We start from the raw sequence: 16,451 nt of genomic DNA on the forward strand, positions 1-16,451 counted from the left end.
TTCCGAGCAATTAATGTCCTAATGAAGCCACATAAATTGAACTTGCAGATACTCACCATTAAAGTACTTGGACTGGACATCACAGAAACTGAGGACCTGTTGTCTTGTTTTTAGCTCACTGACGTCTCTGCTGTATCTCAGTGGGACAAAAACAATAAATTATGGTTTAATTTTTTTGCAGGGTCACTACCGCTACTGTGAGGCTTTGTTCTCCCTGGGGGAGGTCAAAATGGCTCTTGAAGCCAACTGCTCAGCTCAGAGTCTGTGTAAGGACACCCAGGACGGAATCAAAGACCTGGAACAACAATACCAGAAATTCATCACTGAAACGGCCGACCCCAAAGGTATTTTCACTGCACCCATGTCCTGTTCACGACACTGTTCACGCCTTTTTTTTAATCCATCTGAAACGGCAAAAGTGACCAGAGGACCAGATTTTCCCAAGATTAAAAAACTCATACTCAGAAATCAAGGGTGAAAATGACAATGAATAAACAACTATGTATTTTAAGACATAATTAAAGTTTCCATGAATTTAGTGTTTGCTTCTGAGTGAGTCATGAGTCATCAGCATCCTGTAATGGTTTTCCAGGAAAAGACAAAAACTCTGAAATAGAGCCTGATGTGTCAGTCAGGCCTATATCAGCCAGTTTCGGTCTGATATATCGACTATCACTGGTATGTTGGTATCGGCATATATGATTACAGACGTGCACTGATATAAAAACTTTCTCACAGAACATGTAATGCAGGAAACGATGCTTGAGATGATTTAGATTTGACACAACGAGGATCTCCCTGCTTGTGTTAATTCTAGGAAGCTGCTTCTTGTCTTTATTTAGCTGTTTATTTTATTTTAATTTATTTTTTATTTTCTTAGTGTTTCTTTCTCCTTTCTATAATTGATTGAATTGATTATTTAACATGTTAAATAAAATATATGATATTCTGCAATAAAGTTCTTTGTTCAAGAACACAGCCTTTTGTGTACCTTTGCATGATCATATCGGAGCACAATCAACATAGAAAAGTTGTTTTGTTTTTTTATTCCAGCTCAAAAATTCACTGTATCGGCCACCACATTGGTAATCGGTGAATTTTTCCCCTCAAATATTAGTATAGATCTCAAAAATGCCCTTTCTTTGGCTCTACTCTGAAATACCTTCATGGATCCTGACATATAGGTGACATATAGAGCCGTACACGCGGATATAAACGTTTAGAAGTTCCTATGAAGTCAAAATTGATGTTTAAGACCTGGTTTCTTGTTGTGGAGTAATAAAAAAGTAGTTAATTACTCTGACCTCATAGTTTCTCTGTCTCTCATAACTGAAGCTCGTGTTCATGTGCTTTTCTTTTAGTTGGACGACCAAAGAAAAGTCACAGTAAAAGGTTTGTCCCTGCTGCCTTTACACACATTGATCAAACATGATCAGTGAATGCTGATAAACTTATGGATGATCCTTTATTTTTTTTTTGTTTTTTCAGCAGGCTGGACGGCGGCAACAGAGCGCATGCAGCAGAGTCACGATCACAGTCTGTAAAATCTGTTAATAAGACTGATTCAGCTCCACAGAGTAAGGTTAGTGCTTTTTACCCAGCAGTAATCCAACAGATATCAGCAGTTATTAGACACAAAACACAGCAAGTTGATTTTGTGCGAAGATGCTTAATGGTTTCATCCATTTTTCAAGCAAAACTGTCAAACAAAACATAGTAGCACCTAAATGTTGAGAGTAAGCTGACTTTCTCTGTTTAATGTGAAAGTAAAGCCTGTATCTGTGGGAGTTCAGCTGTTTTCCTTTTTTACCCCTCAATTTTGTAGACTAACTGTGGAGGTTAATGTTTGAGAGGAGGAAGATGATAATATCCAGATGTAAAAAAAAAAAAAAAAAAAAAGAGTGGGGAGATAAAGAGAAATATTATTTCAGTACCAAGGATAATCAGTTTAATTATTTAATAACATTAAATTAGATGGTCAGAGGAAACTTGGACATTAGAATGACAAAAAGTGAATTTTTAAATTCTGAAATTGACATAAAATTTGAAAGAGAAAATTAATTACTAAGATATAAAGTTCTTTGTTTTTTCATTTTCCTCCATTTAAGCTTTTCTATTTTCCCATTCAAGCTTTTAACTTTCTTTTTTCATTATTGAAAAAATATATAATATATAATTTTTCATTTCAACATCTAATTTTCTTTTTAACATTTAAATGATTGTTGCGTGCCCCTGTGGTTTTGTCAGTGTGAAGAGAGTTTAGAAAACGTTTGACATGTAAAAGGCAGCTGGTTTTGTTTGTTTGTTTGTTTGTTTGCTGTGTTTGTCTCAGCTGAGGTTTGATGTTATTAACTTGTGTGTCGACAGGTTTCACAGGTCTCACAGAATAAAACGGACAAGAAAACAGGTGAGTTTCCTTCGACACCTGCTGACACACCTGAATGTTTATCATGTTAAAAAAAAAAAGAAAAAATGCTCCATGACCAGTAGAGATTAAATGCTATGAAAATTTCATATCATTATAGTGAAAATTGTAATTTTTGATGTCTGTGTTTTCATTGTTTGCGGCTTTGCCTGTTTTTTTTTGAGACTATATTGTTTGATGCTGGTCAGTATTTACAGTGGTGTTGTTAAAAACTATTAACATATCAACAAATATCCTCACTGAATTTTTTGTTGTTGTTGTTGTTAAGGTTATGTTTTGGGGCTGTTCTTTTGCCTTTGTTATGATAGGACAGCTGAAGAGCAGACAGGAAATGGGGTGAAGAGAGGGGGGATGACACCCACAGAATATTCAGTTCAATAAGTTGGCATGGAATATATCAAAAGAAAGAACAGATCTTTTAGTTTCAGACACAAAAAACATTTTGTTCGAGCTTCATTCATTCTTTTTTTAAGCGCTTGAACGTTGGTTGGTTGCATCAAAAATTCAATTTTCAGACAAAAAACTGAGAAACCGGCCTTTTTGTGAAAGAGACCATGTTTTTATCCTGAATCTTCACTGTAGATCTTTAGCTTGGAGCCTCGTTCACGTGTACGCTGTCTGAGCTGTGTGTGTGTGTGTGTGTGTGTGTGTGTGTGTGTGTGTGTGTGTGTGTGTGTGTGTGTGTGTGTGTGAGAGGAAACAGACGAGCAGCATGGAGGCATTTTATGTTGTTTTTTCAGTTTGAGAACTGGTCACCATTCACTTCCATTGTTTGGTCCCATGTCAGGAAAAATAGATTGTGTTATTTCCTGTATGATGAGAAGTAAACGAGAATGTTTCTCAGATGGTTGAGACCCCTTTAACTTATATATGTTATACCTTTAGAAAGTTCTTTGTCAGACTTTGTTCATTCTGGACGATGTGTGACCCAGGCCTGTAATAAACAGTTGAAGGAATCCTCTTGAATACAGATACCACAGAAAATCACATCCCAGCCCTAATATCCTGTATCCCACTAATAACAATAATTAACTTTTCTGTGTCTCATAAGTTTGTGTTTCTTTGGTACCGTGTGAGTTTTTTTCTCACCTATATAAGTATGTGTGAATCGATACTTGGGTTCCTCTGGTTGGTTGGAGAAAAAGCCAGGAGAACATCTGGCATTGATGTGTTTGTGTTACTTGAGACGGGGAATGTAGGGGGCAGCCTGGTCATCTTGAGTTAGTAACTTGTTGGTGCCGGAGCTGAGTCTGCCTTTGTCTCAGGGCTGAACCGCCCTCACTAAGAATCGACTTGTGGCCGGATTGATTTCACCTTCAATGGATTTAAGATTAAAAGAGTCTCCCTTTTGTGTTTTTTTTGGAGTGAATTTAACTGCTTTCACTGTCATGTTCATGACAATTGAAAACTTCATGGCTGATTTTCTTTTTCCAGCGAAAAATGAAAAGGCTGCACAGACGGAGGGCAGTGCTAAGGACTCGAAACAAGCAAAAAGGTCAGTGGAAGTACTCGTACTAATAACCAGGTTTATATAAGCCATGTCATGTACACATGGCAGCTGTCTGCTGTCACTGCTGATGTTTTTAAAATGCAAAAAGGGCACAGATGTTGAGGAAAGGAAAGCTTTTGAGGATCATGTACTTGGTGTATATTTTTTACATTTCTGTGAGATAAATCCACCTAAGAATATAGTAAGATGATCAGTAAAATTATAAAAAAGGCAGGTGGAATCACTGCATCATGTGTCTCCTCAGTCTGTAAGCAACTGTAGACTCGTTTCACCCAGTTTGTTTGTTTACATTCTGCTGTCTGTACGCATCAGACGTCGTGTTAGGACAGTTTCATGTAACAAGATAAATAGAAAGGCAGACGGCAAAACAATTAAAATTACAAAATCCAAAAGATCAAATGACATATGAGCCTGTAGAGAACAGTGTTTCTTTATTTTGACAGCAGTGTTAATTTCTTTTTGATAACCTGTCCGCAAGAAACTAGAAACAGTCACATTAATAACCTAAGTTCACTCTGAGAACCCTGTGATTACGACGATGGCAAAATCTGTGAGCTGCAAGGAGTGTGAGCGAGAGGATAACACGGCTTAAAAAGCACTCTGACAAATTCGTGAGAGTGAGCAAATCATTGAACAGACAACAGATGCATCAGACGTAGAGCATCCCGTCACAGACTTGGCTGATACCACTGGATCAGCAGCAGAGGCTCCTGGACCAGTTAACCTGGTTAACCACATGAAGTTTGCTATAAATCCTTTGCAACAAAGATCTGTGGATATTTTATTGTCTAAAAGTTTTTATTATGAAGCAGCAAAATCAGGAAATGTTGAATTTTCACCTGCAATAACTCCTATCAGCTGGATTGGCCTTAATGATCAAAAAAAGGCACACATGAAGGCAGTGTGCTTCTGAAAAAAAGAGGTCTGGTGCAGCGCGTTTTCTCTTGATGGCTGCAGACCCTCTTTCCTAATTGGGACCAACTGAAAATGATGTTTGCAATGGCTTAACTCTAAAGGCTAACATAATGTAAGCATAGCTCATAGGCTACCATACAGTCATCTGTCATCAAAATTACAAAATATGTTAGCATTTTGTCTCTCACCATGTCAGTAAATTTAAACAACTGCTGCACTCTGAGTTCAACTTAGATTCAAAGATAAATCACCATACTTTTGCATTATTTTCCAAACATGTCAACATGTTCCGCTGACAGTGTGTCAGTCATAGTAAATCTTTTAGCTTAGAACCTCAGAAGGGCTTTGTTGCAAAGAAAAGTAATATTGCAGGATTTTATTTTTGTTTCTTCTTTTCTAACTGAATGGTACTGAATTGGGAATCAAGAATTGTGGAAAATCACTGGTATTGGTATCGACTGCTAAAAATCTGGTATCGTGACATCCCTATGAGCGACTGTCAGTCACAAAATGAATTCATTCTAGGCCCCATTCCAACCTTGGGGAAAGAAGTCAGGTCTTTTACCAGAGTCCTTGCCCCTGAATACATGGCTGTCGTCGCTGTGTCTCCCCCGTGGGATCAAGTTTGTTGATGATTTCACCATCTTTTGGAAGTGTGAAGACCGCTTATGAGATTCATCCAAACATCACTGGATCCAGACTACTCAGGGCCAACCCGCTTCACCCAAAGCAAGAATGCACAGATAAGCTCGAAGGACAAGGACGGCAGACACAGACTCACAGTCTGTATCTCCCTCCCCCTTCAACAGAAAAACAGAAACAGAAAAAAGAAATGCCTTGAAATAAATTGGGGAAACTGATGCCCTGGATTAAAAGGCGACTCCATCGTCGTTCTTTTCCAGGTTTTTCAAATTCCCACTAAGCTGTTAGCAAAAAAGCAGGGATGTTGGTGTAGTGGGGAAATTACATGTTGTACTTTGTATAAACTGGCCTGATACGGCCTGGAATGAAAAATGTTTCCTTGCAGGGTTGCTTCGTCCTTGAACTCACAGGGCTGCTCTTCCCTTCGCTACATAAAGGAATATCCGTCTAAATTACTGCCAAGTACTTACAACAGAATATGTGTGAATTTGTTGCCGTGTTTCTGTAAAGCTGACTGAAAATTAATTTCTGTGCTTCCAGTGAATCTTCCTCAAAGAACGGGAAAGGAGAGTCCAACACCGCCGCGAAGAAGAAATCAAATAACAAAAATCTGTCTGAGGAGGTAAGGCTGCTATAACGCAGTTGAAGATTATTCATGTGGGAAGTTCTGCATTTGACAGACATGTTGCATGTATATTTGGTCATGTGTGGTGTTAAGACTTCTAGTACAGTGTAGCTTAAAACTGTGACATGTTAGTCATTGATGTGGGAAACACTCGCTGACTTGGACTGTGATCACCTCAGGAAGAGAGCAGGAATAAGAGATTAACTCACCTGGTTTATGGGGTATCTAGTCTGTGATTGGACAGTTGCTGCTCAGATTAGGAGCCTAACGAAAGTTGAATGTTGTGCACATGACAGTAAAGAACTCAAACTTAACTTTTTAGTACGTTCAAATTGGCTTTAAAGTGCTGACAGTGTCATTAGATGAAATGTCTGACCTGTTTTGATGTTTGTTCTCTCCAGAAACCGAAGGTGGACGACGGTAAATCAGCTGTGTGTAAAGAGTTGAGATCGATGGTGCAGGACGCTCACACTGCTCTGACCGACCTCCGCAGCCGCAACGCGGAGCAGGCCTTCAGCCAGGCACTGGCCTTACTGGAAACCAACACAGCCAAGGTAATCTTATTACTGACATATAAACCAGCATCAACACTGAAGCAGAGTTTTTATGTATTTGCAAAACATCAGTCAATCAAAGTAAAAGCATCGCACACATGAAAGTGTTTTTAGTTTGTCGATGAATGAAGTTGAGATTTAAGAGCGACATGACTGCAGATTTGTGGTGCTGTGTGTTCACGTCTGCCCACCCAGACAACAATATTACTCTCTGGAGACGATGTAATCTATGTATATGCAACGTCACTGGTTTATTGCTAACTGGTCACATGTTTTGTTTCAGATCATCCCCTCTCCTCATGTTTTAACTTATGACTTACGGTGAATCATTTGGGAATAAAATCATCTTTCTGTTCTCTTCACAAACATGCACCTTCTTAAATGATGTGCGGCACTTTAAAAACCATATAAAGGCTTTAAATTCTTCATTACTGGATTTGTAGTGAGCTCTAAAACAGTGGTTCTCAACCTTTTTTCTAGTATCTATGAACCCAGAGCTTTAACATCAATTATAATTGTTTCTGTTCTTAAAAACCCTTAGCCCTGAGCTTAAACCTGAGCTTAAATTTTATAACAACCCAACACAGTAGGGTTAAACACTACGTTCTTACCAAAATAATAATAATGACTCATGATCACAGAGCTTTAGGTGTCACAGGTGTGATCTACTGAGCAGCTCACTATATATGAATGAGGGCAAAGAAATGTTTCTCTTTAAATAGTTTATTTTGCGGTATTAAATGTGACTTTATTTAATGTATACAAGTCTAATTTTGATGACCTCAGAGCAGACATCCTCTCAAAAACATGAGAATGACTAATTTTCCTTTTGCTTCCTCAGGAACTTGGACTGTCCACCCTGGATGAGCTGCTGTTACTGTTCGGCCGTGCATCAGCCCTGACAGACATCGGCCAGCCCGAGGTAACCACAGTTCCCTGATAAACTTTTTGTTTGTTAGGTGCTTGTGTGGTCAGTGTCAGCGGGCAGTCAGACCGCTGCTGTAGTTATGGAGGCAACAGTGAAGTCCCGCCTCTTCATCTGCACAAAATGCACACAGGAGTTAAAGCTGGCGCTCACTCTTCTCCTGTCAGGACTAGGGGTGGGGGAAATTTCCGATTCTTAGATGCATCGCGATTCGGACGTGGAAGAATCTGAATCGATTCACAAACGTCCAAATTTCGATTATTTAAATCTGTTAATTAAAGTGATACAGAAGCTTCTAAATAATGTGGAACTAAGAAGCGCGGTACGCGTCATCGCCGGGACACTTTGGGACGCGCACCTGGAGCGACACGCGCACAGCGGAAAACAAACATGGCCGACCGGCAGCCACCTCGCCATGAGGTCCGAACAGCTCCTTCTAATTTAAAAGCAGCCGTGTGGAAACACTTCGGCTTCTACAACGTCGACGGCGGAAGCGAACTGGACAAGAGCCACGTTATATGTAAGCTGTGTCGAGCTAAAATAAAATACTTTGGCAACACAACAAACATGAGAAGCCGTAACTCGATTCCACCCGACGGAGGAGTCGGGGAGACGGCAGGCTGCTGTTGCTGCGGCTACTAGTGGCTACTGTTGGTACTTTCCAGTTTGCACATATTTCCAATAGTTTAATAAAATATAATTGAAATGAATTCTTATTACAAATGCGCTGTTTTTAAAAATTGCAAGTGACGAATGCTTATTCAGTGAGACAAAAAGAAATGTGTTTGTGAAAAAGTGCATCAATATACATAAAGATGCATCAATAATCGTTTTATAATCGAATCGTAGCCCCTGAATCGTAATCGAATCGGCAGGTGCCCAAAGATTCCCACCCCTAGTCAGGACAACCCCGGACTCAATCTCCTGACAGGCAGGAGTTTGTGCACCTGTAGCATAAACAATGATTCAGCTTGGTCACCGGAAGTGAAATGCACTGTAAAACTACCAAAAAATGCCAACTCACTGAAAGAACATCGCTCAGACTCAATAACACCTTCTGCACGTAGGTCAGAGGCAAACCTCTGCACAGCCACTTCCTCTTCCTATGTAATATGACACAACATAAAAAAAAGCGTTTTTTTTAAAGCCTTGCTCAAACAAACCACGTTTTCCTCTGTTTTATTTACCTTATGTTCAAAAATCTGAAATTGTCATTATAAGTGCCTACTTGAGCAGCGTGACTCGTGTGTCAGGCGCTGCTCTCGCCACACTTCATCTACAGATTTGGAGACTTAACTCTTTTTTTCTGTGTAATGTGTGTGGTTCACTGATTACGTTCAGAAAACAGCTTTTGTTCTCTTCAAACTTTCTGCAAACTCTATGCAGAAGGATAGAGCTTTCAGCAGCCGTCTTGTAGCAGAAATGCAGCCTGTGTAGACACCGCAGGAGGAGCATGAGTCACAGCAGTTCGGTGACGGTGCCATCATGCGTTGCTCCAGCAAGTAGAGTGTGAACAAACTGTAAGCTTTGCTGTGTTGTCTTTGGAAACAAGCTGGACGCTGGACGAGAACTGCCAGTTCTGCCTTTGATCACAATTATTAAAATTAAAAGCTCATTTTGATTAATTTTTGAGTCAGTATTAAACTGTCTGTACATCACTCACTGTAGTTTGTAGTCCATTTAACCCTTTTAACCAGTAGTTCCAAAAACATACATGTTTGTCAGTTTCCACAGGAAACTGGTTAGCGTCCGATCAAAGCAATTGATTATTGAAGTCCAGCTGGTCAGCACAAACTTTTACCAAGTTGAACTTGAAAATGTGTGTCCAACTGGTGATTATCTAACTAATTTCAGCGTGATTGATGGGGCTGTTTGTCCCAGTTTGTAAAATATTTTCTTTTTATCTATTTATTTTTCTTTTTTCCTTATGTTGCAACATGCTCATGCAGCAGCCTCCCACCTTATTAAATATGTGACCATTTCTTCACAGCTTGTTTCCCCTGAAGCTTAATAAGCCTAAGATTATTTTTCATAAAAATTAATTAGAAAAAAAATTAGAAAAGGCTGCAGTAAACACTGTTTTCATGTCTGTAGAGTTCTGTGTGTTCCTGTTAAAGTTAATTTGTGCCTCAAGCCCCGGTGGTATTATATGTACAGGATAATTGGAGTATTTAAATTGTTTATAACATAAAAAACTGTCAGTGAATTTCCGGTGCTTCAATAATTACATGTGGTGTTTCTTTGTTGAACACAGGAACTTGGAGAAGCACAAAAACTTTTGGAGAAGATCAGATCATATGAGGAGAGAACATTTCAGTGTCTGGTTTTCTACGCCATCGGGAGAGTTTATCTCCGAGAGAACAGGTACCGCAGCTTCTGGTGTCGCCAGTTTTCGGTGACACGTTCGCACCGTCAAGCTGTTTCAGACTGAACGGCATCTGCGTCTCTTCTCCCGACAGATTTGTCGTCGCTCTGGTGCAGTTTTCAGATTCCCTGCAGATGGTCAAGAATCAAATAACGCCGGGTAAACTGACGTGGCCTTTAACAAAAGAGATTGTCAAAGAAACACATCCAGATTATTTCAAGGTATGTTTTCATCGCAGGTTTGTCCTCTTATCTGATAAACAATTTTAAATACATTTTCTTAAAGATTAAAATGTGACTGTCTGAACGTAGAACCACACGTAGTCCCTTTAAATACTTAAATTTACTTAAATATCTACAGATTGAACCATTTTGCAAATATAGTATTCACCCTCTTACCATTCAAGGTTTAACTTTATCGTCATTTATATAAAACAGGTTTGCAGTTTTTACACAGAAAATGTATTGGCAGATATTCTGATATTTAAATCAGAATAAAATGAACTTAAAGTATCTATACCCTAATTCTCAGGGTGTAGTTCAGAGTGCATATGTGAAAACAGGTCAGGCTCATCCTACTTGTATTTTTTCTCTGTTTAGGAAATTCTGGATGATGCTATTGAGTTGTGCAAATTTCCTCCTACTCCTGATGCCATCTGTCGACATGAGAAGTGCCACGGCCATTTGAAGTCTGAGATCTACTTCACAGACCCAGATTTTAAGGTAAACGGCAGCCGTGAAAAACAGCCACACAGTTCTTTTTACATATATATTTAGATTCAGTCGTAAAAATGTGAATTTAAAGATTAAAATCACTGATGGATTCTAAGTGTGTATTCTTCTTTTTGTAGGGCTTCATTCAGATATGCTGCTGTCAGAAATGCATCGTTGAATTCCACATGACCTGCTGGAAGACCCTCAAGACAACGTCCTTCTTTGAAAAGAATGAAAAAGTACATTTAGATTTCATAGCAGCATTTCTTGAAGGCAACTCTCAGGCCAGTTGTTTCCAGTCTAAGTTGTTTGGTTTTTTTTGTTTGTTTGTTTTGCAGGATTTTCTGCAAGACTCCTGCTTGACCCCGGACTGTGTCGGACAAATCTGTTGTATCAAAATCTATGGTCCAACAGGCCTGGTGAAGTGTAAGGTAAGATGATTTTATGTTTGTGCTCGTGATTGGTGTGAGGAGGTGTTTTTGACCTGAGTTCTTTCTCTCTTCAGTTTGAAGTTGCCATTCCCAAACCACAGACGCCAAAGAAGCCAAAAGTCAATCAGAAATGTACAAGGTGAGACTGCAGTCAAGTGGGGGTAGGACCCGTCCAATCATAGCTTAGCAACTGTAACAAGGGCTGTCAAGCTTTCCATTTCTCTCCATGTTGAAGGTGTGCAGGAGGCTCTGAGAAGAGATACTTATGAGTCTGGACGGTGGCGTCTTTTTGTCGTCTCTCAAAAACCTAAAACACAAGAGCACATGTGGTGAATGGATTAAACTCTGTCTTCATCTGTTCTAACTTAAGCTGCAAACGTTAGCATGCCTGGCTAACTAACACTAGCTCATTAGCTGCAGTAACTTTACCTTCAGACAAACCTGTCTGCATTTGTTCTGCGTTGGTTTGAAGAGGAGGATGTGGGCTGATGCAGAATCGGGTCAATGACGATGCATTTCTCTCTGGCTCGCTGTCTCAGGTCTAAACCGGATTAGCTTAGCTTTTATTCCGGCTGTCTTCTGCGATCGCGGTCTGGCTGGGTGACCCATCTCGAGGTCCGCTGCACTAATCGAGTCCCTGCGCTTCCTTTTCCCACGTTAATGAGTGTATTTCTGTCATCTATCATGTAGATATACCTGCTGTATTTCACCATCTGACCAGTGTTTGCTGAGATGTAAGCTAGCTTTAGCTTCAGTCTGTTAGCATTAACGTTATATCATGTATGTAGCTGTTAGCTAACTTTACAGAAACACTTTCACAGGGTTCTTGTTTTAAAACGTGTCAGATTGAAACATTAAAACGGCTGAAGACGTCTCAGCTGACTCAAGCTGACTTAGCATTAGCATTAGCTTACATCAGCTACATCAAAATCCACCGTCGTCAGCTGAAAATGAGAAGCTGCTTTTGTTTACGTCTCTAAGGAATCACATATCGTATTTCAACAATTACTGCCAGTTTCGATGTTGCCGCCGTTATCACTGTAAACTGCATAAATGCATTGTGAATGGAAAGTTTAGCAGACGTAGCAACAGTAACTAAGGAGGGCGGGGCTTAGCGAAGAGTCAATCACGGAAGGGCAAAATATTTTTTGATTCAAATACGGTCCTACTAGAAGTTAAATTAGTACTAATAATATTATTACCATATTTACTTTCAAATCATTATTTATTATTGACAAGAATTGGATTTGCAAACAGCCGCCTTTCTCTCGTCATGTTTTCAGCCTGAAGAAGTTAAAATCAAAGGAAGAGCACCGACTCAAGAGGAAGCAGCATAAGCAGTCGTTTCAAGAGAATCAGGCGATCAACGATGAGATTCTGCAGAAGAAAGAAGAGTCAGCGACCCAGATTCAACACAAAGGTACCGCTTCTAATATTGTTACAGCTGTGACGCACATCTGGAATGTTTCTCTGAGAAGAAACTGAAGTCTTTAACTTACGGTCAGCTGATTTGAAATCCAGACAGAATCCAGACATTTGGTGTCCTGGTGTCCCGTTCCTGGTTCCTCCTTTATCTAATCTCGTGTTGTCAGAGGAGCTTTGTAACATTTTGTAAAAATTGATGATGATCTTGCAGAACATATCCAACTATTCTTTTTTTCACATTGACTATCATGCACGGTTTTATTGATGTGCCAGTTTTTTGAACGGGGTTCAGGGTGACGACATTAATATAACACAGTGAACAAGCCTGGTTTATGAAGTTAAAGCCTGGATTATACTTCTAAATGAACACCCTCTGACTTAATCTGTGCTAACTACTCTAACGACTGATAGCCAGTAGGTTTTGAAAAAATAATGGAAATTTTTGCAAAATCGCAATAAGGTCTACTGCAATTTTCAAGCTGCAGGTGGTGTGATTATTGTTAAAGGCAGTCACCAGTCCTATTGCAATTGCGGTATCAGTCAAAAATAATTGCATATTGATATTTTTTCAAAATCTCTTCAGATATCAAACAAAAGCCAGAGACTATATTGTATTAAGTCATTTTCATAAACCAGCACAGCAGGTCAGGATGCTGTTGAGTGACACGTTCTCTGCTGTTTGTGTTAAATTATGTTCTTGTTCCTCCGAATTGTTGTCAGCTGTGTCGAACCAAAGAGAAGGAGAGAGACGAGAGGAAACTTTGTGTAGCGCTGACAGAGAGCTGTGTGCACAGGAGCAGACAAACAGACGAGAGAGAGAGAGAGAGAGAGAGAGAGATCCTCCCTCCTCTTTTTATCTTAACTGTAGCAGAAGAAGCGAAGGTCTGTTTTTTCCAGGATTCTGACCTTGATTCTTGGCCCAGCTGAATATGAGGGAAGATTTTTTGGGGAGTTTGATCCTAAGAAACTATTACTAAACTAAACTAACTACCTCAGTCACACTGTGTGTCTGTCAGGTCACACTCAGCACACTGTAGCCTCAGTCTGTTGAGTCGGAGACAGAGCGCTGTATCTGTCTATGACCTTGGTCTCCTAGGAGACGGAGGAGTAACAGCTCAGCCTTTAATTTTAGCATAAAGAAGGAAAAAGTCCTCCAGAGTCGGTGCTCGCCGGTGAACTAGCTTGCATATAAATCTGCAGCACCAGATTTGGACGCTGGCAGGCAGCAGTGATGTCATTAGAGCTGCATTTTTACTTTGTTGTAGTCAGAAAAGTGTTGATGAGTCACTTATTGTCCGGGTCCCGCTGTGTTTTCAGCCTGGTTGGTGTACAGGGATCGAGTTGTCCTGCAGATCAGTCAGAACATGGAGCTGCTGAGAGAGGAGAAAGCCCTCCGCGTGTCGGTCCTGACCGGAAGTCTGAAGCCGTGGCTGGAACTGGACTCGTCGAAGGGGAACCGGCTCGCTGCGAGGTTACTGAACTGGCAGGAGGAGCAGCTGGAGACTCTGGGTCAGGTCGCCGAGCTGCTCCTGGAGAGGAAGAACCGGGTCTGGGCTCGCATCCTTATCGAACAACTCAGCAGCTGTCTGGATATAAATCCTAAACTCAGCAACTGGGCGTGTCAGCTCAACAATTCAGGTCAGCATGTTACGCTTTAATGTCTGTTTGCATCATATTCAACACATGAAACAACATCAATACTTTCCTGTTGTGTACAATCTGAGACGTCCTCTGCCCTCTGGTGGATAATCAGCACACTGCAGTGCAAAATCATGGCTGCCTTCACGTAGTGAGTCACATGTTTTTAGCAGGGAAATCTTTGCTAATTTTGAGAAAGTTACAGTTTTATTGTTTCTAATATTTCAATATGAATATTTACTGAAGTGAAACAGCACATGACTCAATATTTGGAACTTTATTGTTTTGAAAATGTGTGTATCAGATATGATACAGCAGGTTTATAAGATCTCTTATCTGTGAATCATAATTCTACTGAATTTCATGATGCAGTTTTCATTATTCCTACCACAAACACAAATACACTGTTAAATAGATCAATAAAAAACTTTAAATATCATCTCAAGATAGATTGAGTGGAAATTTAGATATTTGTGTTTTTTCATAAAAATATAATAATCACTTAGATGTTGCAAACAATTACAAATGAGCACTTGCTACTTGTCTTTATTATTTATTTTCACTAAAACGGTTATTACAATATTATTTTGCTGATTACAAGGCAAAATAAAACTTTCTCAAAAGCAATGAACAATAATTGTTTTTGTTTCTAAAATAAAATCTTTTGTGATCAATTAAATTCCATAAATGTCAGATGGATCAAATATAATACAAACAAAATATCATACGTGTAAATGATGTGGAATTTTATTTATTTATTTTTAATTTTGTCAAAGCATCCAGTAAAACATGTCAGCCTTGGCAGCTGAAATATATGTGTGTGTACCGGGCAAGTGGTTAAAAAAAAAAAAGAAATGAACTATTGACTATTTCAGTAATCGATTTACAGTTCAAGCAATTCTTCATGTAAAAATGCTGTGTTCCTCCTTTTAAATATGGAGATTTCCTGCTTTTCTTTGTTTTTTTTTATCATATTAAACTGAAAATCTTTTGTATTTGAATGGACAAAACAAGACATTTAGAGACGTCACCTTGGACTTTTTTCACTATTTCCTGACATTTTATAGACGTTCGATTAAACATGACAAGTTTAGTCTTTATTGTTATTTGATAACCACTAATAAATGAAGTGATTTGTACATGGGTGAGTAAAACTTGACCTCTGACCTGAGCAAGCAAAGAACGTTAAACCCAGCAACTTAAAGGATGTGTGACACTAAGCTCTGCTCGTTGTAAGTAAGTGTGTGTCATTTCTAGTCCTGAGGTAAACAGGCGAGTTGTTTATGTCAGAATTTTACTAATGGGTCTTTTTTAAAGTTCACTTTTCTGGCTGACATGTAGAAAAGTGACACAAACCTGTTGCTTAATGTAAAGATGGTGGACACTGACGTCGGCGTTCGGGTCGTGACGTCTCACTGACCTGACTGCTGCTCTCTTTAGGACTGAATGCTGCCAAAACCTTCATCGAACGCTACGCGGGACACTTGGAGCAGCTGGATTTGGCTTTTTTGCTCAACTTTGGTCCCCTGCAGGAAGTGATTATAGAGAAGCTCGGTACTAGACCGGAGCTTTTTTCAAGCATTGGCTTGACTGTGACTGAATACCTAAAACAAGCCCCGCCTCATGACATGAGACTCTTTATCTGGACTCTGGAGGAGCATAGAGAGCAGTATGTCGCCTGCCACACTATACTGGATGAATATTTTGATATGATGGGTACGTTAATTTCACTTTTACTAACATTTAATTTGATTTGTTGCCTGTTTTTGCTTTTACGTCACAATTTGACTTGTAACTTTTTGTTTTTCAGATGGACATTGTTCAGTCTTAAAAAAGTCTGATGAAAATCAAAATGTAAGTCTTTAGAAACCAAATGTCAGTTTTTTCTCCTGGGTTGATAAGTCACTGGTTGCCACATAAACTAAACATAAAACAAACAGTTTGGCGTTTTGGGAAATATGCTTATTTTCTTCCTAGACAAGATTTGAAATGAAACAATAAAAAAACAGTGTCAGGTCTGTATGATAAATATAAAGCCAACAGCCAGTTAGTGTTGCTCAGCATAAAGAAACAATGAAACGAGTGGAAACCGCTTGCAGAGTTATTTTTTTTTAATGAAAAATAAATAATAAATAATAAAATATACATACAAAACAGAAAAGTCCCACCTCAACAGAACGTATTCTGCAGAATAGGAATAATAATAAGTGTCTGTAGTTCTTGAAAAGTCTTAAAGTGTTGAGTTCAGTTCCCTGAAATGTCTAAATTAAATTGAATTGATTT

The 16,451-nt window shown here is 39.2% G+C and overlaps 1 protein-coding gene across 1 annotated transcript in view; it reads left to right on the forward strand.

The window, feature by feature from the left end:
* Positions 1-16,451, forward strand: part of ttc3 (tetratricopeptide repeat domain 3) — a 46,483-nt gene that overhangs the window by 16,472 nt on the left and 13,560 nt on the right. Inside the window, exons 12-30 of the mRNA XM_084730082.1 lie at positions 182-344; positions 1,362-1,392; positions 1,489-1,586; positions 2,255-2,268; positions 2,368-2,407; positions 3,860-3,920; positions 6,033-6,114; positions 6,519-6,671; positions 7,513-7,593; positions 9,851-9,960; positions 10,056-10,182; positions 10,561-10,683; positions 10,812-10,913; positions 11,013-11,105; positions 11,180-11,244; positions 12,389-12,525; positions 13,848-14,168; positions 15,609-15,884; positions 15,979-16,022. Coding sequence (XP_084586208.1) covers positions 182-344; positions 1,362-1,392; positions 1,489-1,586; positions 2,255-2,268; positions 2,368-2,407; positions 3,860-3,920; positions 6,033-6,114; positions 6,519-6,671; positions 7,513-7,593; positions 9,851-9,960; positions 10,056-10,182; positions 10,561-10,683; positions 10,812-10,913; positions 11,013-11,105; positions 11,180-11,244; positions 12,389-12,525; positions 13,848-14,168; positions 15,609-15,884; positions 15,979-16,022 — 2,121 coding nt within the window. The remainder of the gene's footprint in view (positions 1-181; positions 345-1,361; positions 1,393-1,488; positions 1,587-2,254; positions 2,269-2,367; positions 2,408-3,859; positions 3,921-6,032; positions 6,115-6,518; positions 6,672-7,512; positions 7,594-9,850; positions 9,961-10,055; positions 10,183-10,560; positions 10,684-10,811; positions 10,914-11,012; positions 11,106-11,179; positions 11,245-12,388; positions 12,526-13,847; positions 14,169-15,608; positions 15,885-15,978; positions 16,023-16,451) is intronic.

The sequence above is a fragment of the Lutjanus erythropterus genome, chromosome 11 (genome assembly GCF_056507025.1).
Source record: "Lutjanus erythropterus isolate fLutEry1 chromosome 11, fLutEry1.hap2, whole genome shotgun sequence".
In the NCBI taxonomy this organism is placed as follows: Eukaryota; Metazoa; Chordata; class Actinopteri; order Lutjaniformes; family Lutjanidae; genus Lutjanus; species Lutjanus erythropterus.